The 25,340-nt window shown below is 37.3% G+C and overlaps 1 protein-coding gene across 2 annotated transcripts in view; it reads left to right on the top strand.

The window, feature by feature from the left end:
* Positions 1-6,921: 6,921 nt before the first annotated feature.
* Positions 6,922-25,340, top strand: part of CDC27 (cell division cycle 27) — a 36,243-nt gene continuing 17,824 nt past the window's right edge. For both annotated transcript variants that reach the window (XM_032237055.1, XM_032237054.1), the window contains exons 1-9: positions 6,922-7,259; positions 15,577-15,652; positions 16,751-16,898; positions 17,743-17,868; positions 19,477-19,574; positions 22,265-22,419; positions 22,527-22,738; positions 24,109-24,223; positions 25,214-25,329. In XM_032237055.1, coding sequence (XP_032092946.1) covers positions 7,233-7,259; positions 15,577-15,652; positions 16,751-16,898; positions 17,743-17,868; positions 19,477-19,574; positions 22,265-22,419; positions 22,527-22,738; positions 24,109-24,223; positions 25,214-25,329 — 1,073 coding nt within the window. In that variant the 5' untranslated portion in view covers positions 6,922-7,232. The remainder of the gene's footprint in view (positions 7,260-15,576; positions 15,653-16,750; positions 16,899-17,742; positions 17,869-19,476; positions 19,575-22,264; positions 22,420-22,526; positions 22,739-24,108; positions 24,224-25,213; positions 25,330-25,340) is intronic.

Below are 25,340 nucleotides of genomic sequence, written 5' to 3'. Positions count from 1 at the left end.
CCGATTCGCACTGGTTCGCACGAACCGGTTCGTCGGTGAACCCGGAAGTAATTAACTTCCGGGAACGCCGGTACCGGTCCTGGCCCCCGTCGCTGCAAAGCGCCCTTTTGCCGGCGCATCACAGCTCACTTCCTCATTCCCCTGCTCGCTCCCTCGCTCCCCCGCCCACCCGCACTAAGCCCAGCCTGCCGCTCACTGATTGGCTAGAGTCCAGCCAATCAGTGAGCGGGCTGGAGGCGAAGCGAAGCTTTTTTCGCGCTTGGCTTCCATTTGAAAATTCCCTTTGGCCTTCGCTTGCTGCTTCCCCCTCAGGTAAGCAACAAAGCTCAAGCAGCAGGACTCGGGAGGCTTCGGTTGGGTGGCGGGCGGCGGCCCAGCTTTCGTGAGGGAAGGCCTCCAGGCCTTTGCTCACTAAAGCTGTGGGCTCGCGTGCACTACGCGGCCGAAGGCGGGTGGGGGGCGGCGTTAGCAGCAGCGGTGGTAGTGGCGGCAGCGGCAGCGGCGATAGTGGCGGTGGCGGCGGTAGTGGCGGTAGTGGCTGCGGCGGCGGTAGCTGCTGAAGTGGGGGGGCGGCGGCTTACCTTTCGCAAGGGAAGGCCTCCAGGCCTTCCCTTGCAAAAGCCGCGGGCTCGCGTGCACTACGTGGCCGAAGGCGGGTTGGGGGGCAGTGGGAGCGGCGGTGGCGGGAGTGGCGGGAGCGGCGGTGGCGGGAGCGGCGGCGGTGGCGGCTGAAGTGGGGGGCGGCGGCTTACCTTTTGCGAGCTACGCGGCCAAAGGCAGGGGGTGGTGTTAGTGGCTGTGGCAGCGACATTAGCAAGCCACTCCCATCCGGTCACATGGGTGGCAAGCCATGCCCACAAAGGAGGCCACGCCCACCGAGTAGGTTTGAACAAATGTTGAAACCCACCCCTGTAATATATCCTTTGCCATCCCATTCCCAAAAAAGTTGTCCCCAATGCAGGCCAGATGTAAGCATCTTGTGGACCAGGTCTGGCCCGTGGGCCTTGAGTTTGATACTCCTGATCTAGAGGAAGAAAGATAACCCACATCTAATTTACTGCCCTTCAAACTGTTTGTGGAACTAATATTCACGTTTAAAATGACTACCTTAGTTACACATAGTTTAAAGTGTGTGTGTGTGTGTGTGTGTGTGTGTGTGTGTGGTCGTGTATTGTTACTGCCAACAAAGTAGTGCTTAAGATAGGAATATCAAACAGACTTCTAAATGTGCTTCGTTGACTACATAAATGTCAGAGTCTGTAGCTGTGCAGTCAACACACAAATAAATAATTCAGCAGGATTCATTTATATAAGAAATGTCTTTATATACAATAATATAAAACATGATGCATGTATATAATACCCATGCAGCTCTTATAACGTGGTAGCAAGTACAACGAGAAACAAGGATCAGAACTAAAAGCAAGGAGTAAGGACAAACAAACTCTTATTTATATACACAGAACAATTAAGTTAAGCCACACCCAGACTCTGAGCTGTCTGACATGGCTCAAAACAAATCCTGTGTCTCAGTCACCAAAACAGTTCCCATTGTCTGACTTGTTGTTATGGCTATTCCAGTTTATAAATTCTTATATACTGACAATAAAGCTTTTGACTGTGTTGACCATGACAAGCTCTGGAACTGCCTCAAAAAACTGGGAATATAACCACAGCACATCCAGCTCATTCAGTCATTGTACTTTGGTCAGGCAGCGATTGTAAGAAGGGAATATGGAGACACAAAATGGTTCAGAATTTAAAAAGACATCCAGCAAGGTTGCATACTGCCACCTATGCTATTAAACATGTACACAGAAATAGCTATGAGAAATACACATTTGGAGGAATCTACCATTCAGGTTAAAATCGGTGCTTGGAATATCAACAGCTCCAGATATGGAGATGATACAACATTGTTCGTGGAAAGCTAGGACGATCTGGAGTGACTAATTCTAAGAATCAAAGATGAAAGTGAAAAAATTGGACTGTATATTAACATTAAAAAAACACAAAGATAATTATAACTCCACATAGGTCAAAATATAGATCAAGTGCAGATCGATAATGAGACCATTTAAATAGTAAATATACTAATCTTTCTAAACTTTAAAATTGACCGAAGTGATAACTGCAGCTCTGAGATCAGAAGTATAGCACTTAGAAGAACTGTCTGGTATGAATAACATCTGGAGGAGTAAAGACATCAACCTTACAAGCAAATACAGATCAGTTAATGTAATAATTTTTCCAGTTGCTATTTATGGTTGCAAAATGTGGACTCTGACAAAGGCAGATAGAACGGTGGATGTCTTTGAACTGTGGTGCTACAAACGACTATTACGCACTCCACAGTCTCAAAAATAACAAATAGATCGAACATCACCAAAAATATCACTTGAAACCAAGATCACCAAACAGAGGCTATCATACTTTGGTCATGTCATGAAAGCTGACTCATTTCAAAAGTCAATCGTGCTGGGAGTGATCCAGGGGTGGGTTTCAACCGGTTCGCGGCGGTCCCTGCGATCTGGTTGGTCGCCGAACCCGGAAGTAAGTAACTTCCGGGAATGGCGAAGACCCCCCCTGCGCCCGCGCGCGCCCGCACCCACTCCTTACCGGTTTTGCCGAATTCTGCGCTTCCACGCATGCGCAGGACGCATACAGCACCTGCGCGATCCTCCAGGAGCAGCTGGAGCATCGCACAGACGCTAGTATGCATGCGCGCGCCGCACACGTGCACGCGCACGCCGCACGCATGCGCGAGAACTCCACCGGCCTCGTTCCAACCGAACCGGTTGGAACGGGGCGAGAAACCCACCCCTGGAGTGATCAGTGAAAAAAGGAGAAGGAGCCAGCTCAGTACCTGCTGGCTGGACACCATAAAGGATGACAGAATGACCATGGTAAATCCGCAGGTGGTGGTGCAAGGAGCATGGAGAGTGCTGATCCATAAAGTGATAAAGGGTTGAACACGACTGAATGGCTGATGACAACGATGATGGGATGTACTTGCCTAATCAGATTGGAACACAATTTGGAGGTCTTGAGCTCACAACTTCTGCCTTTGCATAGGTTCATTTTGTGAACCAATTGTACCCATTCCTCATGGTGATTGATGACTTGGTTGCTTCCTGCTTGGATTACTATAGGTCTAGCATGGAGGGCATGCTCTGAGACCTCTCTATTAAACAATGCCATTTTTTTCTACCCTGGATATGTGCTTTCTCTGCAGCTACTCTATGGAATAGCATTTCCCCCCACCCCTGAGAATTGGATAGGCCTGCCTGTTAACCTGTCCTAAGGGTCTGAAATCCTGATTGTTATTCGCTAGTGTTCTCAACTTTGGCAATTTTAAAATTCCTGGGACTTCAAGTCCTATAATTCCCATTATGGCATAGAATATAGGGCCGAGGTGGCGCAGTGGTTAGGGTGCAGTACTGTGGGCCACATCAGCTGACTGTTATCTGCAGTTCAGCGGTTCAAATCTCACCGGCTCAAGGTTGACTCAGCCTTCCATCCTTCCGAGGTGGGTGAAATGAGGACCCAGACTGTGGGTGCGATATGCTGACTCTGTAAACCGCTTAGAGAGGGCTGAAAGCCCTATGAAGCGGTATATAAGTCTAACTGCTATTGCTATATAGGTAGAGATGAAAAAATGGGAAAAATTACCACTGTCTTTGTTGGGAAAGATAGCAGCAGTAAAAATGAATGTTTTGCCTAAGTTTTTATTTCTTTTTCAAATGATAACCAATACTCAAAAAGATGCAAATTTGGTAGAATGGCAGAAGGGCATTAATAAATTTGTCTGGGCAGGGAAGGAACAGAGAATAAAACTTAAAACAATGCAAGAGAGGAGGTTTGAAAATGCCAAATTTAAAATTATATTATGAAGCAGTAGTTTTATCAATCGTTAGTGATTGGATCAACTCAACAGAGGATAGAATACTGAACATTGAAGGGTATGATTTGGTATATGGTTGGCATGCTTATTTGATATATGACAAGAAGGTGGATAAAACTTTTACAAGTCACATTTTAAGGAATGCTCTATTGCGTGTCTGGAAAAAATATCAACATAAATTAAATGACAAGATACCTATGTGGGCAATTCCCAGACACGCAATAGAGAATATAAGCATAGAACAAAACCAGGATGTAACCACATACAGACAGCTTCCCAGGATGTAACCACATACAGACAGCTTCTTACCATAGAAAGAGGTATATTACAGCTAAAACCTCTGAATGTATTAAAAGAGGAAAGGGTAATCCAAACATGATTTCAGTATGGACAGTTACAGGCCAGATGGAGAAAAGACCAGAAAATTGGTATTACGCAAAATGAGGATAATCTAGTAAAACAAATTAGGGATCAAAATGAAATGCATATAAAAAGGTTATACATTATATTGGTAGAAATAGATTCTGAAACTGAATTAGTTAAAGTCTGTATAATAAAGTGGGCACAAAATTTTGAAGAACCAATAACGATGGATACATGGGAAAAGATATGGGTAAGAAACGTAAAATTTACGCAAGCCCAAACCTGAGATAGAACTTTTACAAGATGTTTTATAGATGGCATTTAGATCCTAAAAAATTAGCTTGTATGTACCCAAATTTACAACCTAAATGCTGGAGATGTGATTGTGTTGATGCTATGGTGGACTTGTAAAAAGGTTAAAGCATTTTGGATAAAAATATGGTGGATTATGCAAAATATTCTTAAAAAGAGGATAAAGTTTACTCCTCAGTTATTTCTGTTAGGTATAATTATGGACTGTACAGTTATAGAGACTAATTTGAGTTTGAATCTTACAACGGCAGCAAGACTGTTGGTGGCGCAGTACTGGAAGAAGGAGGAATTCCCTACTATTCAAGAATGGACATTAAAAGTAACAAACTTAGCAGAGATGGCTAAAATATCAGCATATCTTAAGGACCATTCAGATGAGAAATACAAGATGGAATGGAGAAGATGGATTGATTATATTCAGAATAAATATGGGACTAAGAAATTCCAGATAGCTTAATGTGAGCAAGGAATGATACAACTTGTTTAAAGTTAGCTTTATAAAAGGGGAGTTAAAGTACAAGTGAGGGATGATGCTAAAGTCTGTTAGTTTATTTTAGAATTTGATTGTTAATGTTTATACCCTATATTTGCTCTGGGAGGTTGGGGAGGAGGTTGGGGGGGGAGCGGGGTTCGGGGGGGGAAGTATATATTTGTAAAACTTTTTAAAAACTTTTAATTAAAAAAAAATTCCTATAATTCCCTAGGACTGAGAAACTCTGGAAGTCCACATATCTTCAAATTACCAAGGTTGAGAAACAATGCTCTGGGCTTTTGGGCCAGGTAGTTAGGTGACCTCATTAGTGTTAGTGATGTAATTTTCTGTTGGCTATTGATGTGTTTTGGGTTATTGTTTAATCAGGCGGTTGTTAGTTTAAACTGCTATGGTGGTTTTAATCTTATGAGATGGGTGGCTCTGTACATCCTTTAAATAAACAAACATATTGCCTCTGGATCACACCTCTCTCTCCTAATGACCTAAGTAAAGCTGGCCCAATTTAATCTGAGTCTTCCCATTTAATTTGGGATGCCATATTCAGTTCTGGATGTCTTCCTGCACTCACTCAAGTTTAATGAATAAAAAACAGGGTATCCTGTAACAGGTTATCTTTTATCCAATACTTTTCCCTCAAGAAAGTTCCTGAGTTTGGAACAGCTTGCCTTCAGATATTGTGGGAGCTTCATCACTTGAGACTTTCAAGAAGAGATTGGACTCTCATTTGTCAGAAATGGTGTAGGGTAGTGAGAACCTTTTTTGCCTCGGGTGCCAAAAGGACGTCTGTGCGCACTATTGCGTGCATGTGCATGCCCACCCCCATAATTTAATGCCCCCCATGCTGTGCCCCCTGTGCATATGCACTTGGCCTTCTTGATGCATGGGGAGGCTGAAAAATGGCCCAACATGCAAACCAGAAGTTTTGGGAATGGACTTCCGGGTTGCCCGTTGGCCCGTTTTTCTCCCTCCAGCGGCTTCAGGGAAGCCTCAGAAGGGTGAAAAACAGCCAAAAATCAAGGCCGAAAATCAGCTGGCCAGCACACAGGTAGAGCTGACAGAGCAATGCCTCATTTGCCCTCAGAAATGGCTCTGTGTGCCACCTGTGGCATGTATGCCATAGATTCACCAACACGGGTGTAGGATCTCCTGCTTGGATGGGAGGGGGGTTGATTAGATGATCCCTTCCAACTCTGTTAATATGTTAAATCTGTTACTCTTCTACATCCCCACCACAAGGAGAGAAGCAACTGAAATTAAGGAGAAACTTCCTAAAAGTGAGGACAATTAATGAGTGGAAAACTGGCATTCAGAAGTTGTGGGTGCTTCATCACTGGACGTTTTTAAGAAGTGACTGGATAGTCACTTGTCTGAAATGGTATAGGGTCTCCTGCTTGAGCAGGGGACTCGACTAGAAGATCTCCAAGGTCCCGTCCAGATCTATTCTGATTTGAGCATTTCTCTCAATGGGAGCAAAAACTTCTCGAAACCCTCCTCCCTTTTCGGCAGCTTCGGTATTTCCGGTTAACATTCCTTTATTTCCGAAATAAGAGGCAAACCTTATCGGTTAATTTCTGATATTACAATCTCCCCCAACATGTTATTTTCATGAGGTTTTATATATATAGTGCTTACACTACACATAAGATGGAGACGCAATTTACTTTTGATTAATATGGTTTTCCGGATCACTTCGGCTCTTTCCGTCACGATAAATCCGAGACGGGACAACGCTTTGGTGACTTAAATGAAACGAGTAGTACAAGTCCGATCCGCTTTCGCTTTCTTTCGGCACTTTCCGTCAAGAACGAAGAAGCCTGGCCTTCGACTTCGTTCGCGTCCTTTCCGTCTCCGCTCGGGAAGGAGCAGCGGAAGAGGTCTTGCCTTCGGATCTTTTCGTCACTTTCCGTCAACTGTTCGGCAACACTCGGGTCCTGACGGACTGGGGCCTTCCTTTCCTTTTCCTTACCTTCTTCACGGCCCGGTTAACGGTCGCTGCCAGTTTAAATGAGACGGGATCCGGGTCGTTGTCGCGCCACACCCTGAGGCGGTGTCTGAGTCTGTCAGGAGCAGCAAGAGGAGGGAGGAGAGAGAAAAGAAAAAAGGGGCGCCCCCCCACCTCTCTCATCCGGGTCCTGTTCCTGAGTGGGGAGCCGGGGCAGGATGACGGTGCTGCAGGAACCCGTCCAGGTACGGACACCGGTGGCGAAAGGCCTGTACTGGGGAGGGGAGAAACGAAAGCAGGAGAAAGAGGAAGGGAGCCTAAGGAGAAAGAAGGGTTCCTGCTCCTCTCCTTTTTCTCCTGGTATAAGACAAGACACGACTCCTTTACCAAACTCCCTTTGCTCCCTACAGGGGATCGGGGTGGGGTGGGGGTGGAGGATGGCGGTGCAAGAGAATCTTCTGTAACCCCACTTTCTTAGTTTACAGCATGTTATTTTGCTTTTCTGAATGCCGCTTTCGCATCTGGATTCTCCCTGCCCCAGGAAATCAGTTCAGTTCTCTTCTTTGGAAGGAACGATGTGTCTTTATAAAAGAAAATCGCCTTGTGCATTTTCGTGTTTTTAATTCTCCCTCCCCCCTCCTTTTAACTTAAACACATTATCTTAACTCTCAAAGACTTCAAGGATTACACTTTGCTTTTCGTCCTCTTTTAGACACCTGTAGTGTAAGCATCTTTCCCTACACGAACCCTCTCTCAGCTTCTTAAATCCCTGTCCCACCTCTCCCATTGAAAGCTTCCCTTTTATTACTACCTTAAATACACACATATACAAACACCAAACCAAATAGTCACTTAAATTAATATCTGGCTTTTACAGAATAACGATCGTCTGCTGGTTTCAATCCAGTCCATGGTACTAAATAAATCTATGCCTGTTTAGCAGCATTGGATGTTCTGTAATCATTACAATTCCTGTCAGCTTCTCCTTTTCCATGAAGGACTTACATTTGCATTGTCTATTTATATGTAATCTGATTGTGCCTTGTATCGTCCATTCTGCCACTTCAAGACATTATATGCTATCTGATTTTTCTCTAATTGCTAAGAAGGCCCTCTACCACTATAGTCCTTCTGATTCTCCATTATATTTGTGGCTCCAGCTGAGGAAGCCCATATTTTCAGTTTCTGCCTTGTTGTAGAAAGATTGGCTAGCGTTGAATCATTATTCAGATCTAGAAACCAGTATTAGTTCTTCAAATGCCATCCCTGAATGGAACCGACGAGTTTTGCAAAATTTACAAGGGTCATCAAATGTTTTTAAGGGCCTAGCAGATCAGACTATTGCAATATCCCAGCATTTGTTATTGTTGCTTTCTATTTCTTTAGTATTACAATGCAGTTTTCTGTGTCCATCCAATTCTTTTTAAATCATATTTATATTTTCAGCTTCTTAAATATTCTCAACTTGTGTATTTTACAATATCATTTATTTGTGCTCTACAACCACTGTGCTTACTGATTGTTGAACCATTTTCATTTGTTTAGAGTTCATTGTCATCTTTTTCTCAAAGGCAAGCTTAAAGCTTCTTAAAAATTGAAAACAAAAAGAAAATATGTTGATGTGTAATGCCAGGACCAGCAAATCAAATCATAACATTATGTTGAAGGGTTCTCTTTTTCCCCATTTAGAATTGTAAGTACCATCTAAAAGTTTCAGTATTCAGTTGACAACTGAATCCTGGTTGACAACTGGAGTAAAGCAGTAAACACAAATTTCCAGGTGTCCATTTTCAGATCATAGAATCATATGACTCTCTGATCTCTAGGAAATGAAGGACAACAAAACAAGGGAGAAGACAACTATGATGACAATGGCGAAAAACCTGTGATGCATCTGACTGAACCTAAGCAATGTGTGTTTGAAATAATTGTAATATTTATTCTATGGTACAAATAATGGTGAATAAATTTTACTTTTCCATTAGTTTCCAGTACATGTCTATATTAATGTATTGCAGGAAAAAACCTAACAGGTTGTGCTATCTTTTAAAACTAACCAACTTATTTTTACATGACTGATACATTGAAGATTTTTTAAATGCCATGTTTCTTTCAGAATTGTTATATTTTCACTGAATTTACTTCTAATTTTGAGATTCTTAAACTTTTGTAGGATTAGCTTTATAACATCCAGCTAGTTTTAAGACACTTGGAGATAAACTGCTTGCAATAATACTGATTTAGAATTCACCTTAGAAGAACTAATTAATACAGTTGGCAATTGTTCCATTTTATGGATTGTTTTTAGTATTGAATGAAAATGTGAACATCATTCTTGTAAGTATAAGGCTGAACAGTTGTGAATTTGAACTTATCCTTCTTGATTAATTAAAATAACCATTGAAATTGCCCAATTGATTGAGGTGATTATTGCTTATATTATTTAGTTAGAAAATAGTGGCTCTCTGCTGAAGGAACCAGATTTCATCACATTAGACAATAACATGGCAATTACTCATATTTTGTCCTTGAAAAAGATGGTTGCAGCAAATAAGTTCCTAGACTGATACTTCCAACTCATATTAGCTAATATCCAATACAAGTTTTGTGGAATTCTCTCTAGAAAATCTTAATTTTCCTATTTTCTACTATGATAGAAAAAGCAAGAAGTAGTAGATGTTTTTCAAGATATTTCCAGTCTCAGGTCTTTCGTTTCTCCCCTCCCCAGTACCTTATTGGAATTTTGTAGCAAATTATAAATACATGACTGTATTTATTTAATGTATGGCATATCATAAATGGCTAGCAATATATACGGACATTTTAGCTATCAATGACTGTATTATTTGACAGACATACATAAATTACTGGTTAAGGGACCTAGGTATCATGGATATTGAAAAAGTAATAAAACTCTTTTGATCAGAAGAAAGTTGAAAATACATTTGCTATTTATGCCAAGACCAGGAATATCCAGTAAGATCAATTTGTGAGCCAAATAATATATAGGTAGTCCTCGACTTACAACCATTTGATTAACATTGATTAATTATAACATCACTGAAAGAAGTGTCTTATGAGTAGTTCTCATACTTATGACTGTTGCAATATCCCTATAGTCAAATTATCATATTTTGGGTGCTTAGCAACTGGCATGTATTTGCAATGGCTGCAGCTTCCTGGAGTCTTAGGATTGCCATTTGCAGTTTTTGGCAAGGAAAATCAATTGACAAAGCCAGATACATTTAACAACCCCATGAGTCACTTAAATAGTTTTTCTCTTACCAGCCATGGCAAAAAAGTTGAAAAATGGGGTTTGATTCACTTAATAATTGCCTTAGTTAGCAATGGAAATTATGGGCTCAGTTTTGGTTGTAAGTCAAAAACTTCCTGTATTCTATTTTTTACAATTATAAGCATTTTTCTTGTGATTTCAGGTGCACTACAGTTAAAATGTCTGGCCTTCTTTAATATTGTTCTTGTTGGTATATTTATTTGTTTTTATCCTACCTTTATTATTTTTATAAATAACTCAAGATGGCAAATATATTCAGTACACCATCCTCCTTCTAGTTTCCCCACAATAACAACCCTGTGAGGTAGGTTGGGTTGAGATGGAGATTGGCTGTAACATATATTATGTCTCTTGAAATAAGAGGATCACCTTCTAACAATATATTTCCCTTAGATATTTAGAAAGGTTGGTAGTACGTATATTTCTGTATCAAACTTACGTGATTTTCCAATAGTCGTGCATTTAAATTATATTTGCAGAGCCAGTACAGAAAGATTTGATGGACTCTGCAATAAAATAGAACTAGATTTTCTTCTCTATCAATAAATCAGATTTCCTCTATTAGTTTTAGAGACCTGTATCTGTTTATTTCAAACTCAATAATTATTTTCAGAGGTAATGTCTGTAGGCTGAAAGTTCAAGACACAGTTTCAAACTCTTTAGATTCTAGGCTTGTGGAGCAATAGACAAAATATTCGTAAAATTGTTTTTGAATAGGAACCCAAAAATATCCACGAAGAACGCAATGGCAAACCATTTCCATATTACTGTCACAAAAACTGTGTAGATATGTCCTTGTAGCTACCAGGAGTTGGGCACAACTGAACAGTCTTTACTTATTGATGCTTGTAGCAAAGAGTTTTACTGCTTTATTACATAAGAATGTAATTTCCCTAGATATAGATAATTTCACTTTTTTATCTGGGTTTGTCTTACCCATTTCTCTTAATAGCTCCAGTTATACCTTCTCTTTCCTCCCTCTTTTCTCTTTGTGATAGATCACATTTGGCAAAAGTGCTGAAGTGGTTTCCTGGGGTGTTTTTTCAATGTTAGCTTTTCAATGTTAGCTTTAATGTGGTATTCACTATAGGTTTTGCATCCAAATTCTACCCACATCTAACCTTATTTAATATGGGGCCGAAGGAAGGTGAGCCAGGTGCTTATACCTGATATGACTCCGCAGACAAGCCAAAATAACTGAAATCCATCAGTAGGAACAATTACAAACCAATTTTTTTGTTATTGAGTTCAATTCCAGTCACATTAAATGAATTATTGCTATTTTATTTACCTGGTTACACTAAGAAGAGAAATGAAATGGAAATAAGGGGTCCATTTTAAAGTGGGCAATATTATTATTAAAATATTGCAAGAATATTATTAATGAATATGGTTTTACACAAGCTTTCCCCAAACCTTTCTTCCTTATTTTGTGGGAGTAGACTTGACTCTATCTCTTTATCCTCTTAATTAAAATTTATCTTATGTTTTGACTGAATGTCCACTGATATTGCAAACATAGTTATAGTAATCAATCACTGAATTAACAGTTCTTGTGCAATATTTATTTGTTTAACATTTTTGTAACCCATTTATTTCCAGCGAAGTCAGCCCAACATGGGTATTTCAGGAGCAATAAGGGATGGCAAATGATGACAGGTGCCTGATGATGTCATTGCACAAATATCATATCTTAGTTATTTTGTCATCTGTTGTAATGCAAGTGCATAATTGTATTTGCATAATAATGGAATTATGGAAATATCACTTTGGCACCATAATATAACTCTTAAAACCTTTTTTGTTTTTAACTACTGTATTATTATTTACATAATTACAAAATATGGTAGTTCTTGCAGAACCTACACTATATTTCTCATTAAGAAAAAAACCAATTTATTTTTATTATCAGAAGGGGAGAAATATACATGAAATTAATAAAGATGAAATACTTGTCTGTGTTCCAGTTTCTGTTATTCTTTATATATTCCTCAACTTGGTGAACTTTTGTTTTGCAACTAAAAATTTACACAGATTCCAAGTGCAGTTTCTTGATTTTTTAAAGAGGCACTATTGCAGCAAGAATGGACTTACTGAGGCTCATTGTGATTATATGTAGTTTAAATCCTATCCCATTTTGTCCATACTAAAGTCAGAAGAAATTAACATGCTGACATGAATTAAAGGCTACTAATATTTTGAAAAAGTATTGTTCTTTCTTTATGTTACAGAAAGTTACACAAAGTTTTCTTCTTTATTTTCTCCTCTCAGATAAGGAACCATTTATTATATACAATGTCAATAGATTTTGCTTGATCTAAATTAAAATGTGTAAACAGAAAATTAATGGTATTGTTGACAAATAAATTTAAGAATTCATCCTTAAATAGAGGGAATCCCTCTTTAATCTTTTAATATTTATCCGTTAAATTTTTTAAATTGTTTTTGCATTTAATACCGTGCAGCGCAGCAAAGCGGTTATGGCCATACAAACACAGTATATATACATAGCCTCATCCATTAGTTGTCGATCTACTTAGTACATTATCCATCCTTCTATCCAATCACATTATTTATAATTTGTTCCAGTCTTGTCATCTTGTCTTATACCAGTAATAAAATCTATTCCAAACTTCATAATATTCCAACTCCCGTTTATTTTTTAATTCTAGGGTAAGCATACCTGCTTCTGCACAGGCTAAAATATTCCTAGTTATGTCTCTGATGGGATACTTTCTTTTTTCCAATATGCGCATAGGTTATTTGTGCCGCAGTCAATACATGGATAACTAAATAAAGCACCTCTTACTTATACCCCTCTGGTATTATGCCTAGGAGGAAAAATTCTGGTTTGAGCAGAATTTGATCTCCTACCATTTGTTCCGGCCATAATTGTATCATTCCCCAATATCTTTTTGCCTCACTGCATGTCCACCACATATGGAAAAAGGTGCCTGGTGTTTTTTTGCACTTCTAACAATTTGGGGCCAAACCTGGCATCTTTTTTCTGGCCTTCAAAGTCCCATCCCCTTATCCTCACCCCAGCTTAGACTTAATCTAAAGGACTAAGTAATCTTAGTTTTAGCATTAATATTAAGAACGTTTATAGAGAGGGTTTAATATTATGGTATTGTTTTATAATATTGCACTGTATTAATATTAGTATATTAAAGATAATGACAACAGCTGAAACAGACATGAGATGTTTAAAAGCAACAAGGAGGAAGTTTAAGTAGTTTGAGAATTTATCTTTCTTGGATCAAAAATAGTTCACGATGGTAGTTCTCCATCTGCTATCAAATACAGGATAATCTTAGGCCACACTGCAATGATTAACATGAATAAGATTTGGACAAACAGAAATATTAATGTAAATGCAAAAAGCAGGCTAGTTAAAACCATAGTCTTTCCTATAATGATGTATGGGTTTGAGAGTTCAACACTAAAAATAGCTGATCAAAAAAGAATTATCATTTTGAACTGTGATGCTGGCATAAAATATTGTATATACTACTGTCAGCCAGAACAACTAACAGAGATGTGCTGAATCATATAAAACCAGAAACATTCACTAGAAGCCAAAATCACAAGATGACGTCTGATTTACTTTGGGCATGTCATGCATGCAAATTCATTGGAGAAGTCAATAATGCTAGGAATAGTTGGTCAAGAAGAAGGGGCAAGCAAAGAACTTGCTGGCTTGATACCATCAAAGATGAATATCCACCAACTGAAAGAAGCTGTGCTTGACAGGGTAGCATGGAGACCACTTGCCTATAAAGTTGCTAAGAATCTGACACGACTGAGTCATCTTTTATGTTGTTATTAAAAAGATGTAATATTTTCTGACTATATGTTGGTTTATAATTAGTATTGAATATTTGAAAACAAGACAATTCTTTTTAAGGAAGATAAGCAAACTACTAAGGAAGCTTTTTTCCCTAGTTTTATATTAACAGATATTTATTTATCCTAGCTTTATTAGATACATGTACATTTTTCCCGTAATCATACAAGTAATTTGACTAATTACTTCAATTTATAACCTGCATTTCTATATTATGCTCGATGAATATAAATTTAAAATAAAATATAAATAATTGAAATTAAAGCTCAGTAATAAAATCTTTATAAATATACTTCAAAACCCCAAGTGAATGATATTCTGAATGAAAAGGGGGAACTCAAAACTAAACAGGAATTGAGCAATCAAGGGATTGATATGGCATTGGGGATTTTACCCGAAAAATATAGTAAGGGGAATGCATATTTAATTATATGTTAACTGCAGCTAGAATTGTATTTGCACAAAATTGGAAAAGTGAAGAGCTCCTCACACATGAGAATGTGATCAGGAAAATATTAGAATGTGCAGAAATGAATAGACTAATGCTAGCAATTAAGGAGAAAGAACAAACTAAATATATGACATGGGACTTATTTTATCAATGATTAGGTAAGAAAAATGGAAGTTAGAAATGGAAATGAAAGAAAAAAATTAATGAAATATAGAAGATATGTTAAGAGAGAGAAGCAAATATTTAATATTATTTAATATAGTATTAATGTAATGAATATTGTTGCAAATCTATATAAGATAGATGATAGACAGACAGACAGACAGACAGACAAGAGATATGTAGATAGGAAAGCACTCCCACTTGAGCAAAAAATAGACTTCAGAAAATACAGGCATGTTAGGGTTTATCTATTTGTTATAATTTTATTTGTAGAGTCAGAAAAATATGGTGCGATGTCCTAGAGAATTACTTATTCTCACTTGCCACTTTTCTGCCACTTGGAAAAAAAAAATGGGACAAAACAATAACAGCTTTTGTTCAAGTTTCCTGTATATAGCCAGATTTGTAAGGCTTGCAATCAAAACAAGCCCATGGTTTTAGCAGTTAATCTTACTCACATAATGTGTGTTGTATCCACATAAATGTGTTTCATATTATGTTTATTGGTTGAAATGTTTTTCTGTATTTCACAAAATAGTTTAACTTTACTTTCTTTCCAAACTGCTTGTCATCCAAATCAGTCTTCAAAGTGGTTTAAAGTAACAAAATTATAATAGGCTAATTAGTTAATTAGTTACCATAAATTTCAAAAAAATTACAGAATTAATTTTAAAATCAAATTAAATATAATTTCAGATAAATATGTTGACATGTAAATATATTTGAAAATACATTTGTTCACCTTTTGCTTGCATCCAGTAACAACAAATAATATTTTTTCTTTTCTTCTCTCTTCCTTTCTTATAGGCTGCTATATGGCAAGCACTTAACCACTATGCTTATAGGGATGCTGTGTTTTTGGCAGAGAGACTGTATGCAGAAGGTATGAACCTGCTCTGATATAAATATTTGCACTATTTACAAAATTGTTAAAATACTTTGAAGCTTTTTTCTAGTATTATCCATGAAATCTAAATGGTAATGTGGTTTAATCAATAGATCAATCTGTATAGAGCAGAGTAGTGTATATAAGCTTGAAAAAAATAGTTTTAGTAGATAGCATTCTAAATATATAGTTAGTGATTGTAAAGACATTTTTAAAGCCAAAATATAGGCTCCTTTGACAGATCAGCTCTCAGCTGGAAGGTGGTTATACTCTGTAATCTAAATGTGTGAAAACTGGGCAATATTTTAAATCTAGAAAATACTGACAGATGCTGAATCATACTTTTGTGTTACATTATTTCATATTTATACAATCAAAAATAGAGCATGTACACAGATAAAGGTGATGATTGATAGACATAGGGAAAGACGCTGGCCTAGAAAACATTTTCCTTCTTTACTTATGACATTGGTCAATATTAATCTACAGTTTTCCTCACTTCCATCTATACACAGCATAAATAGGTCCTAGCAGGATTTTTTGTTACTGTTATTCCTGACCCCATGATGTTATTCATGGATGATACAAACTTGCCATTTTTAGCTGTGCTGGTATTAATATTTTTCCTCTTATTGCTTAAAGATAGCCTCCAAGTATTAAAATGTGTTAGACTCTTGTCGCCCATTAGCCGCGAGAGAAGTCATTTAATTGCTGTGATTTGAAACAAAGGTTATAGGATAGGGCTGGGAAAACGGAAAAGGCAACCTCTATTGGCATAGTTTTCTGTAACTCAGAGATGCGTGGCTAGTATTTCAAGAACAATGAAGAAATATCTAACATCAAACAGAATAGAGTAAATTCATGATTGTTCATACTACTATCTCTTATATTATTCTCATGAATTGCAAAGTTATGGAGAACTCTTGATGCTTGCCAACAAAATTATTGTCATTATGTAAAACAAAAAATTAAGTAGACCGTCAAAGTAGTTTGGAATGAAAGTTGCCACAAAATACTATGCATCTTAACTGTTTGCATCCAGAAGTTCAGGAGCATGGAACTGATAATTCTTCTCTTTCCTTTTTATTTTTTCAGTACATTCAGAAGATGCACTCTTCTTATTAGCAACCTGTTATTATCGCTCAGGAAAAGCTTACAAGGCATACAGGCTCCTTAAAGGACACAGTTGTACCACCCCACAGTGCAAATATTTGCTTGCCAAGTGCTGCATTGATCTTGGCAAGTAAGTTGTCCCTACGTTTGTTAGCAGTGTATAATATGCATTTCTCTTTATAAAATATGTGTCATCATTTTGTGGCTTTTCAGCTGTGGGTTACTCAGATTATGGAATGCATTCACTTTGAGGTGTAAAAGCAAAGTACAAAAGTCTTGTAAAAGAAAAAGTGAAGAAATAGAAATATTCTCTTAAAATTAGTATGGTACAATCTTAAAATATACATCTCACATTTCTACAGTGCTGCTTTAGGTGAGCTGAAAATATTAAGTAGCCTATGAAGTGGTTCAGATTTTAAAGGAAAAATGACGAGATGACTCATGCAGCACCAGTTGACAACTCCATAGAGAAGAGGAGTAGCTCTATTCTGTGGAGTTTTGAAGTGTAGCAGCACAGTGCTAAGAAAAAATATAACTAGTCTAAGCAGTTGCTGACGTATGTCTGAGTACTTCCACTTGCTCCAAAGCCTAGAAGAAGTGTAATGATTATGTTTTGATATCCAATTATTAGCAAATTTCTGTTACCACGGAGCTGTTTTATTGCCTTCTTGAAATGAATGTGGCAGCAATAGAGAATAGCTTACTGATACAATTTAACAAAGAAGGCATAGAGAAGTTGCTCTCTGCAAGCTCAATACAGGATAGACAAAATATTTATTTAAATGTAAAGCAATAAACTCATAATAACTCCATGAGAGAGGATTTGTTCCTTTCCAGTAACTACAGCTGAGGATTCCATGTGGTCAATAAGAAAACTGAGAAGTAAACCTTTATTCATCTCATTTTCATTGCTCTTATTTCATTATGTTCTTCTGTTTATTTGTCTTAATTTCTATTTTATTTTCTTCATGCAGACTCGCAGAAGGAGAACAGATTCTGTCTGGTGGAGTTTTTAACAAACAGAAAAGTCATGAGGACATTGTAACTGAGTTTGGAGATTCTGCATGTTTCACACTATCCCTTCTGGGCCATGTGTACTGGTATGGCTTCTCTACTTTTTTGGGATAAATTGTTGTTCCACTATCCTCACCCAATATGGAGAACTTACAAGTGTGTAGATTTATTATTATGGCTTGTTGCACAGTCAGCCAACCAGATTAGAATGGATTGGGCATTTTTATCCACCTACCAAGTTCTTCCCAATGACCTGAGGTAGGCAGACGTTGTTCTTTGTAAGCTGTTCTACTTAAAGCTGCCATTTGCAATTGATTGATGGTGATTTTGTCAATGTTGATGTGCCAAGTGTGTTCGAGTGATGTGCCAGATGTTTTGAGATTGCATCCAAGCTGCCTATTACTATTGGTGGAATCTTTGCTTTATTATGTTTCGTTGCAGTGTTAGATGTTCAGACTGCATTTGGTCTTTTTATCCACCTATTAAGTTCTTCAAAGGATCTGGAATAGACAGATGTTAATATTTAATGCTGTTAGAGATATTGTCATAGGTTGTAAGGTGTTCAAAGTAAAGTGGCCTTTTGCAGTTGACAGTTAATTTGTCAATGCCAATGGTGTTTATTATTACATTTTGTCCCACTTTTATTCTGTGGATTGTAGTCACATAGCTTGTTTAGCTAAAAAGAAACATCTTTACTTATAAATAATCACCTCTACCTCTATTGTAAAATTCCAGATATAGACACTTCCTTCCATCCATTTATGCAAGAAACATTCAACATATTTTTCAGCGATCTGGATATATATAAGTAATACAGAAATGTTTCTCTTAGAAATTTATTATTGAGCAGTTCTTGGTGCTATCTGAACTTGGTTGTTTTCTTGTAGATGTTTCATTACTCAAACTAGCATTGTTGATATTATGGTATGTAGTTTGGGTAATGAAATATCTGTGAGAAAACAATCAGGCTCCGAGAGCACCAAGGACCCCTCATTTCAACCCTAAATTACAAATATTCTCCTTTATTGGAACATTATTATGTTTAGATTTTTCCAAATTCTGTGGACGTGCACTCCTCATGTAGGAACTTTCCAGTTCTTCAAAAAACAAGAACTGTTGACCAACAACATATATACATGTGGATGTGTACCGATGTATATAGAATACAGGTAGTCCTCAACTTACCACAGTTCATTTAGTGACCATTTGAAGTTACATTGACATTCAAAGAAATGACCTATAACCATTTTTCACACTTATGACCATTGCAACTTCATCATGATCATGTAATTTACTTGTAATTTACTTGCTTGTCAACAGTTCATATTTATGATGCTTGCATTGTCCTGGGATCATGTGATCACCTTTTGTGGCCTGACAAGCATAGTCAATGGGGAAGCTAGATTCATAACAATGGTGTTACTAATTTAACAACTGCGGCAATTCACTTAACAAATGTGGCAAATATTTAGGAGTATATAGTTTGCATAAAGTTTATGTAACATATGCAAGTTAGTAAGTAAGAAATGTACAGATTTTTGTATATATATTTAACTCTCCAATATCTAGCTAACCAAGTGCAACGGAGAATTCTAAAATTAATAATATATAGTCTATGGAAAATGGTTGGTACTTCTTACTTTTCTGCTGAACTCTTTTCCTTCTGTGTTTTCTGTCTTCTTTTTCATTAACAGTAAGACAGATCGGCTTGCCAAAGGATCTGAATGTTACCAAAAGAGCCTTAGTTTAAATCCCTTCCTCTGGTCTCCTTTTGAATCACTATGTGAAATAGGTAGGTATTGTTCAATTCAATTTTTTTGTCATCTGTATTAATTATTCTGATTAGGAATGGGAAAGAGAGAATTTCATGTCTTCTGTTATGAACTGGGAAAAATGCAAATGTTTATAAATATTTTTCTTTGAGATTTGCCTTACTTGAAACTAAAATTGAACAAAAATGTGAGTTATTGTTTTAGAAAATGTATGCTGCAATATATTTTAAAAGACAGATGAAAACATTTTGCAGACAATTTGTATGCTGCACTAAGGAGGGGAAGGTGCATGTTCGTGAGCACCAGAAAAATAAGTAAAACTTTTTTTAAAATAATAAAATAGGAAAAAACAGGGCAAAGACCAAAATAAAAAACAAAAAGCTTTTAATTGTTATGACAATTTATACCGTGTTTCCCGAAAATAAGACAGGGTCTTATTTTCTTTTTACACACAAAATATGGCTTGGGTCTTATTATGAGGGGAAGATTTATTGTTTTGGGGTTTCCGGGCAGCTGATCTCTTGCGAGCGGGCTCCCAAAGAGCCGGGCACAGCCTCATGGGCGAACGGCTGTGTTGTGCTGTCGCAGTAGCATAACACAGCAGCCACGAAGCAACCACACTCATGAGCAGCCACCCGGCAAACCCCCTTTCCAGCCGGGCACAGCACCATTCACTGACCTAGGGGTATTGCCAAGCCACGTGAGTGCTTGTTCGCCGCCGCCCGGCTCCAGCAGCTTGGCGCCTTCAAAATGGCAGTGAATGGCGCTCTGCACAGCTGGAGGGGGGGTTGCACGAGCAGCTGGTCTGCTCTCGCTCACGCACCTGCCAGCCTAACAATGCCTGGCCCAGCTCTCTCCGCAGAGCCAGGGCACCTCCGCCACTGCCGCCACCTCTGCGGCTTCCAAAACAAGTTTTCCGGCAGTGGCTGCTCTGGACGTACGCTCTATGGTTGTAGGCCAGCTCATGAAAACCCCAAATCCCCCATCTCAGAAAATTAGAATATTACATGCAATCAATAAAACAAGGATTGTACATAAAACAATATCGGACCTCTGAAAAGTATAAGCATGCATATGTACTCAGTCTTGGTTTGGGCCCTTTTTGCAGCAATTACTGCCTCAATGCGGCGTGGCATGGAAGCTATCAGGCTGTGGCACTGCTGAGGTATTATGGAAGACCAGGATGTTTCAATAGCAGTCTTCAGCTCTTCTGCATTGTTCGGTCTCATGTCTCTCATCTTTCTCTTGGCAATGCCCCATAGATTTTCTATGGGGTTCAAATCAGGCGCGTTTGCTGGCCAATCAAGCACAGTAATCAAACAGTCATTGAACCAGGTTTTGGTGCTTTTGGCAGTGTGGGCAGCTGGAAAATGAAGTCAGCATCCCCATAAATCTCGTCTGCAGAAGGAAGCATGAAGTGCTGCAAAATCTCCTGGTAGATGGCTGTGTTGACCCTGGACTTAATGAAGCACAGTGGTCCAAAGTCCTGTTGCTCAGTGGTCCAAAGTCCTCTTTTCTGATGAGAGCAACTTTTGCATCTCATTTGGAAACCAAGGACCCAGAGTATGGAGGAAGAATGGAGAGGCCAATCAAGCACAGTAATCCCATGGCCATTGAACCAGTTTTTGGTGCTTTTGGCAAAAGTTGTTCCCATCAGAACTGTATTCACAATTGAATTTGAAGCAACTATAGCCATAGGTTTACAAAAAATTTCATCATTTATAGATTTCTATTTGAGAACATAAAAATAAGTAGATATCAGATTAGAATAGAACTTTTTAAAATAATGGCCTATTATTTAGTAAAGGGAATGACTTTTACAAAATTTCAAAACTTTTCGAATAGAAATAGGGCCAGTTTGGTGTAGTAGTTAAGGCACAAAACTAGAAACAAGGCAAGTGTGAATTCTAGGCATAAGAGCCAACCGGCTTCCGCAATTCACCTCACGGTGTTGTTGTCGTAGAGAAAATAGGAAGAGAAAGGCTTACTAAATATGTTCACTGCCCTGAGCTATTTATAAAAATAATAAAGGCAGGAAAAACCTTGGCTCTTCTGCAGGGTATTTGGAGTGTGTGATCTAATGAGTACTCCTGGTTTTAACTCTGCTTTATCTTAATTCTAATTGCATTTCACTTTTTTTCCTGTTAGCTTAATTTCATTTTATTTTAATTTTTCTTTATGTTATATTGCTGATAGTATATGTTTTAAACTATTTTTGACTATATTAGTTTTTGAATACATTAACTTATATTATTTGTAGTTAACTATTATCTATTTGAATGGGCAGAATATAAATGCTGCAAATCTAGCCATTCGCTTTACTGAGTACTAGACTGTTACGTTAAAAAGTTTTCTAGTTAGACATCTATTTATCAGTGATATAACTACCATAGATCAAACATTAGAAACTATACTAAAAATGTATTACCTTTGTCTGAATTGGATAGGTCTGGCAAAAGTAAGCAACTGTGCCCTTCATTGTAGTCCTCATCTGCTAGAATGCACAAAAATGGGGAGGTAATATGAACTATAGTCCAAAATGTCTGATTGATGCTATATTACCTTCTCTTATTTTAACTATTGATTGTTACAATGTTTAATAGCAATATATGTTCCATGCTATGGTATTAAGTAGGATAAGTCTAAAGCATTCCTTTTTTTCTTTTTTGTATCTTGCTGTGCCTCCCAATCCCTTTCATTTTCATTACAGGTGAGAAGCCAGACCCTGACCAAACGTTCAAGTTAACTTCTATACAGAACTTCAGCAGCTGCTTGCCTAACACATGCACAACAGTGGTGTCTAATCACAACATAATTCACAGACAGCCAGAAACCGTTCTTATGGAAACACCACAGGACACACTTGTATGTTTATACCAGTCATACTTAATCACCACCATATTTATAGTTCATACTATTCATATTCTTTAGAAAAATGTGTATTGTCTTTAAAAAATGTTTTTCTGTTTCAGGAATTAAACAGACTCAACCTGGAGTCCTCCAACTCTAAATATTCCTCCAACACAGATTCCTCCATTTCTTATATTGACTCGGCTGTAATTTCACCAGATGCTGTATCTCTTGGATCAGGAACTGCCTTTTTAACAAAACAGGCTCAGAACAAACAAAAAACTGGCAGGAGTCTTCTAGGTGGACCAGCTGCCCTGAGCCCTTTAACACCAAGGTAAAAAATTTGAAAATTGTTTCTCCATTTTCTTTTAGGAAGCATTGCTAAAAGAATTAATAGTAGAGACCTGGTAGGGAGAGATCTGTGTGCTAATTAATATAGACTGGCATATGCTTTTATAGAGAACTTACTTAACCTTAATATTTTAGAATATGCAGTGTATACTTCAGTTGCTTTCTAAATATTGTAATTTGAAGTCAGTTATTTATTATTGTTGTTCTCCTTCTGCATATGACAAACAAATCATTGTCTGAAAATAACCTTTATAAATGTGTTTAATGATTTGTTAATGTGGGCTCTAGTACACAAAAATAAATGACCCATTAGTTGTGCAACCCAATTCAAATTTTCCCAGGTATATACACTACCTCCAAGTATTCATTTGAATTTGCCTATTAACTGAAACCTAATTTTTGGAAATAGCATATTCTAAGCCTTCAAATTTGTTTTCAGAACCAGAGCTGAATTGAACACATAGCCCATTCCTGATTCCCCCAAGCTTTCTTCATTTCAGCAACCTAATTTAGGTGGGAAAATATTTTTGTTGTTGCTGTGATTAAATGTGGAAATCAGAAACTCTTGCTGACAAGCTTCATAATCACCCAGAGACTACTTGCAAATTTCGATTTTGCTTTTCCCCACAGCGAAATTACTTGATATGATTATTTTGAAGATAAATGACAATAAATTAGCTATTTATCTGAATTCTATTCAGAGCTGGAATAATTTTTATTTTTCTATATTTCATTTATTTAAAATGAGTAAGTTACATCTTTTTCATTTTTTTCTTCTATTCAATCTTCCGTTCAATCTGTTCAACTTTTTGGAGCCTGCCTAGACTAGTACCTGCAGTTTTCTTGGCCAGATTTTTCAGAAGTGGTTTGTCATTGCCTCCTTCCCAGGCTGAAAGAAAGTGACTAGCTTAAGTTCACCCAGATGGCTTTTTGTCTAAGGCAGGACTAGAACTCATAGTCTCCCGGCTTCTAGCCTAATGCCTTGACCATTATACTACACCAGACTGGCTCTCATCATTTTAATTAGAATGGTTGTTTTCCTACAAAATATTCTATAGCCTTAAATCATTAATCCAAAAGTGAAAAATAACAAATCCCCTTTTGATTACAAACAAAAAATGGAGTTGATTCATATAATTGAACATTATCTTCTTAAAGTTATATTTTTAATGCATATATACCTGGAACTTTGTAAATTTTTATTCTTAAAAGAAAGGTAGTTCACAGTGCATGTACAAGCCTTAGGATGCAAAATTTTCTTATTTTCAAAAATGCTCTTTTCCTGCTCCCTCTTTCTTTAGGAACACACATATATATATATATATATTGAAATGCTCTTGTCTGTTTCCTCAGTTTTGGAATATTGCCATTGGAAACTCCTAGCCCCGGAGATGGATCTTATTTACAAAACTGCACAAATTCTTCTTCCGTAATTGATGTGCCACCTCAAGGAGCCCCTTCCAAGAAGGTATCTTGTCTCAATGGATGTGCATCTAAAGTTGCTGAAGGAAATGTAAAATTATGGCTAATTGTTCCTTACAAGAAAAAAAATGTCAAAGTCATTTTGTGATATTTAGTTTCTGTGTATTTCCCCTCTATTATTTCCTAGTAAACATAATATTAGGGGAAATATGCAGACACCTTATAAAGATGATCTGGAAATATTTTAATGTACATTTTTCCAAGATGTAGAAACTGGAATTTTATTTTTAAATTTCATTAAGATGCTTATCTTTACAAATCATAGAATCTTTTGTAAACTTTCATGTTTACGCTGCTTTTTTAAAATGCTAGCTCATAAAAGGAATTCATAGCAAGTATTCAAAATATGGTAGAGAAAACTATTTAATGGCAGAATTAATGTAAAACCATTTTTTTTGTCTTTTGTCCTTAATTAATTTTTCCTGCTCTATAAAATGGATGCTTCTACTTTATGTATAGATTGGTGAAGTTAATAACAAATTGAAATCAGCTTCACTATGTTTTCACAATTGTAAAGATGGCCTTTATAAATTCAAGCTCATCAGCAAGTAACATTTTTCTAATAAAATAGATTAATTGATTATTCTATTTTAGAAGCTTATAATCCATCATACAGTTATTCTCTCAGGATTTTTACTGAAATTGACAGTATGTAGGATTGCCCACTTCTTATGAGTGTACTGCACAATTCAATTATCTTTCATTGGTCTGCCATAGTTGTGGGTCTATACGAAGAAAAGAACATTTCTAACAGTGTGATGTTTGTCAAAGCTAATGGGTTATTTTATGGTGTTAACCATGCAATAAATGCATATCACTTTCTACTTAACATTCTTCTCTCTAGGTAATATAATGAACTAATAAAATAAATATATTTAGCAGATTTACCCTATCTCTGCCAGTGAAAGTCATGTCATAGTCTGCAATTGCTATAAATATAATGCATAATTAACATTATGATACATTTTTTGTATAGACTGTTACCAGAATAAATCAAGCTGGAACAAAGTCGGTCTTCTCACAAAGTGGTAATAGTCGGGAAGTAACACCAATCCTTGTTGCCCAGACCCAAAGTTCAGGTGCACAGACGAGGTATGCAATGT

Source organism: Thamnophis elegans, chromosome Z (genome assembly GCF_009769535.1).
Source record: "Thamnophis elegans isolate rThaEle1 chromosome Z, rThaEle1.pri, whole genome shotgun sequence".
In the NCBI taxonomy this organism is placed as follows: Eukaryota; Metazoa; Chordata; class Lepidosauria; order Squamata; family Colubridae; genus Thamnophis; species Thamnophis elegans.
This window is presented reverse-complemented; position numbering and strand designations above follow the sequence as displayed.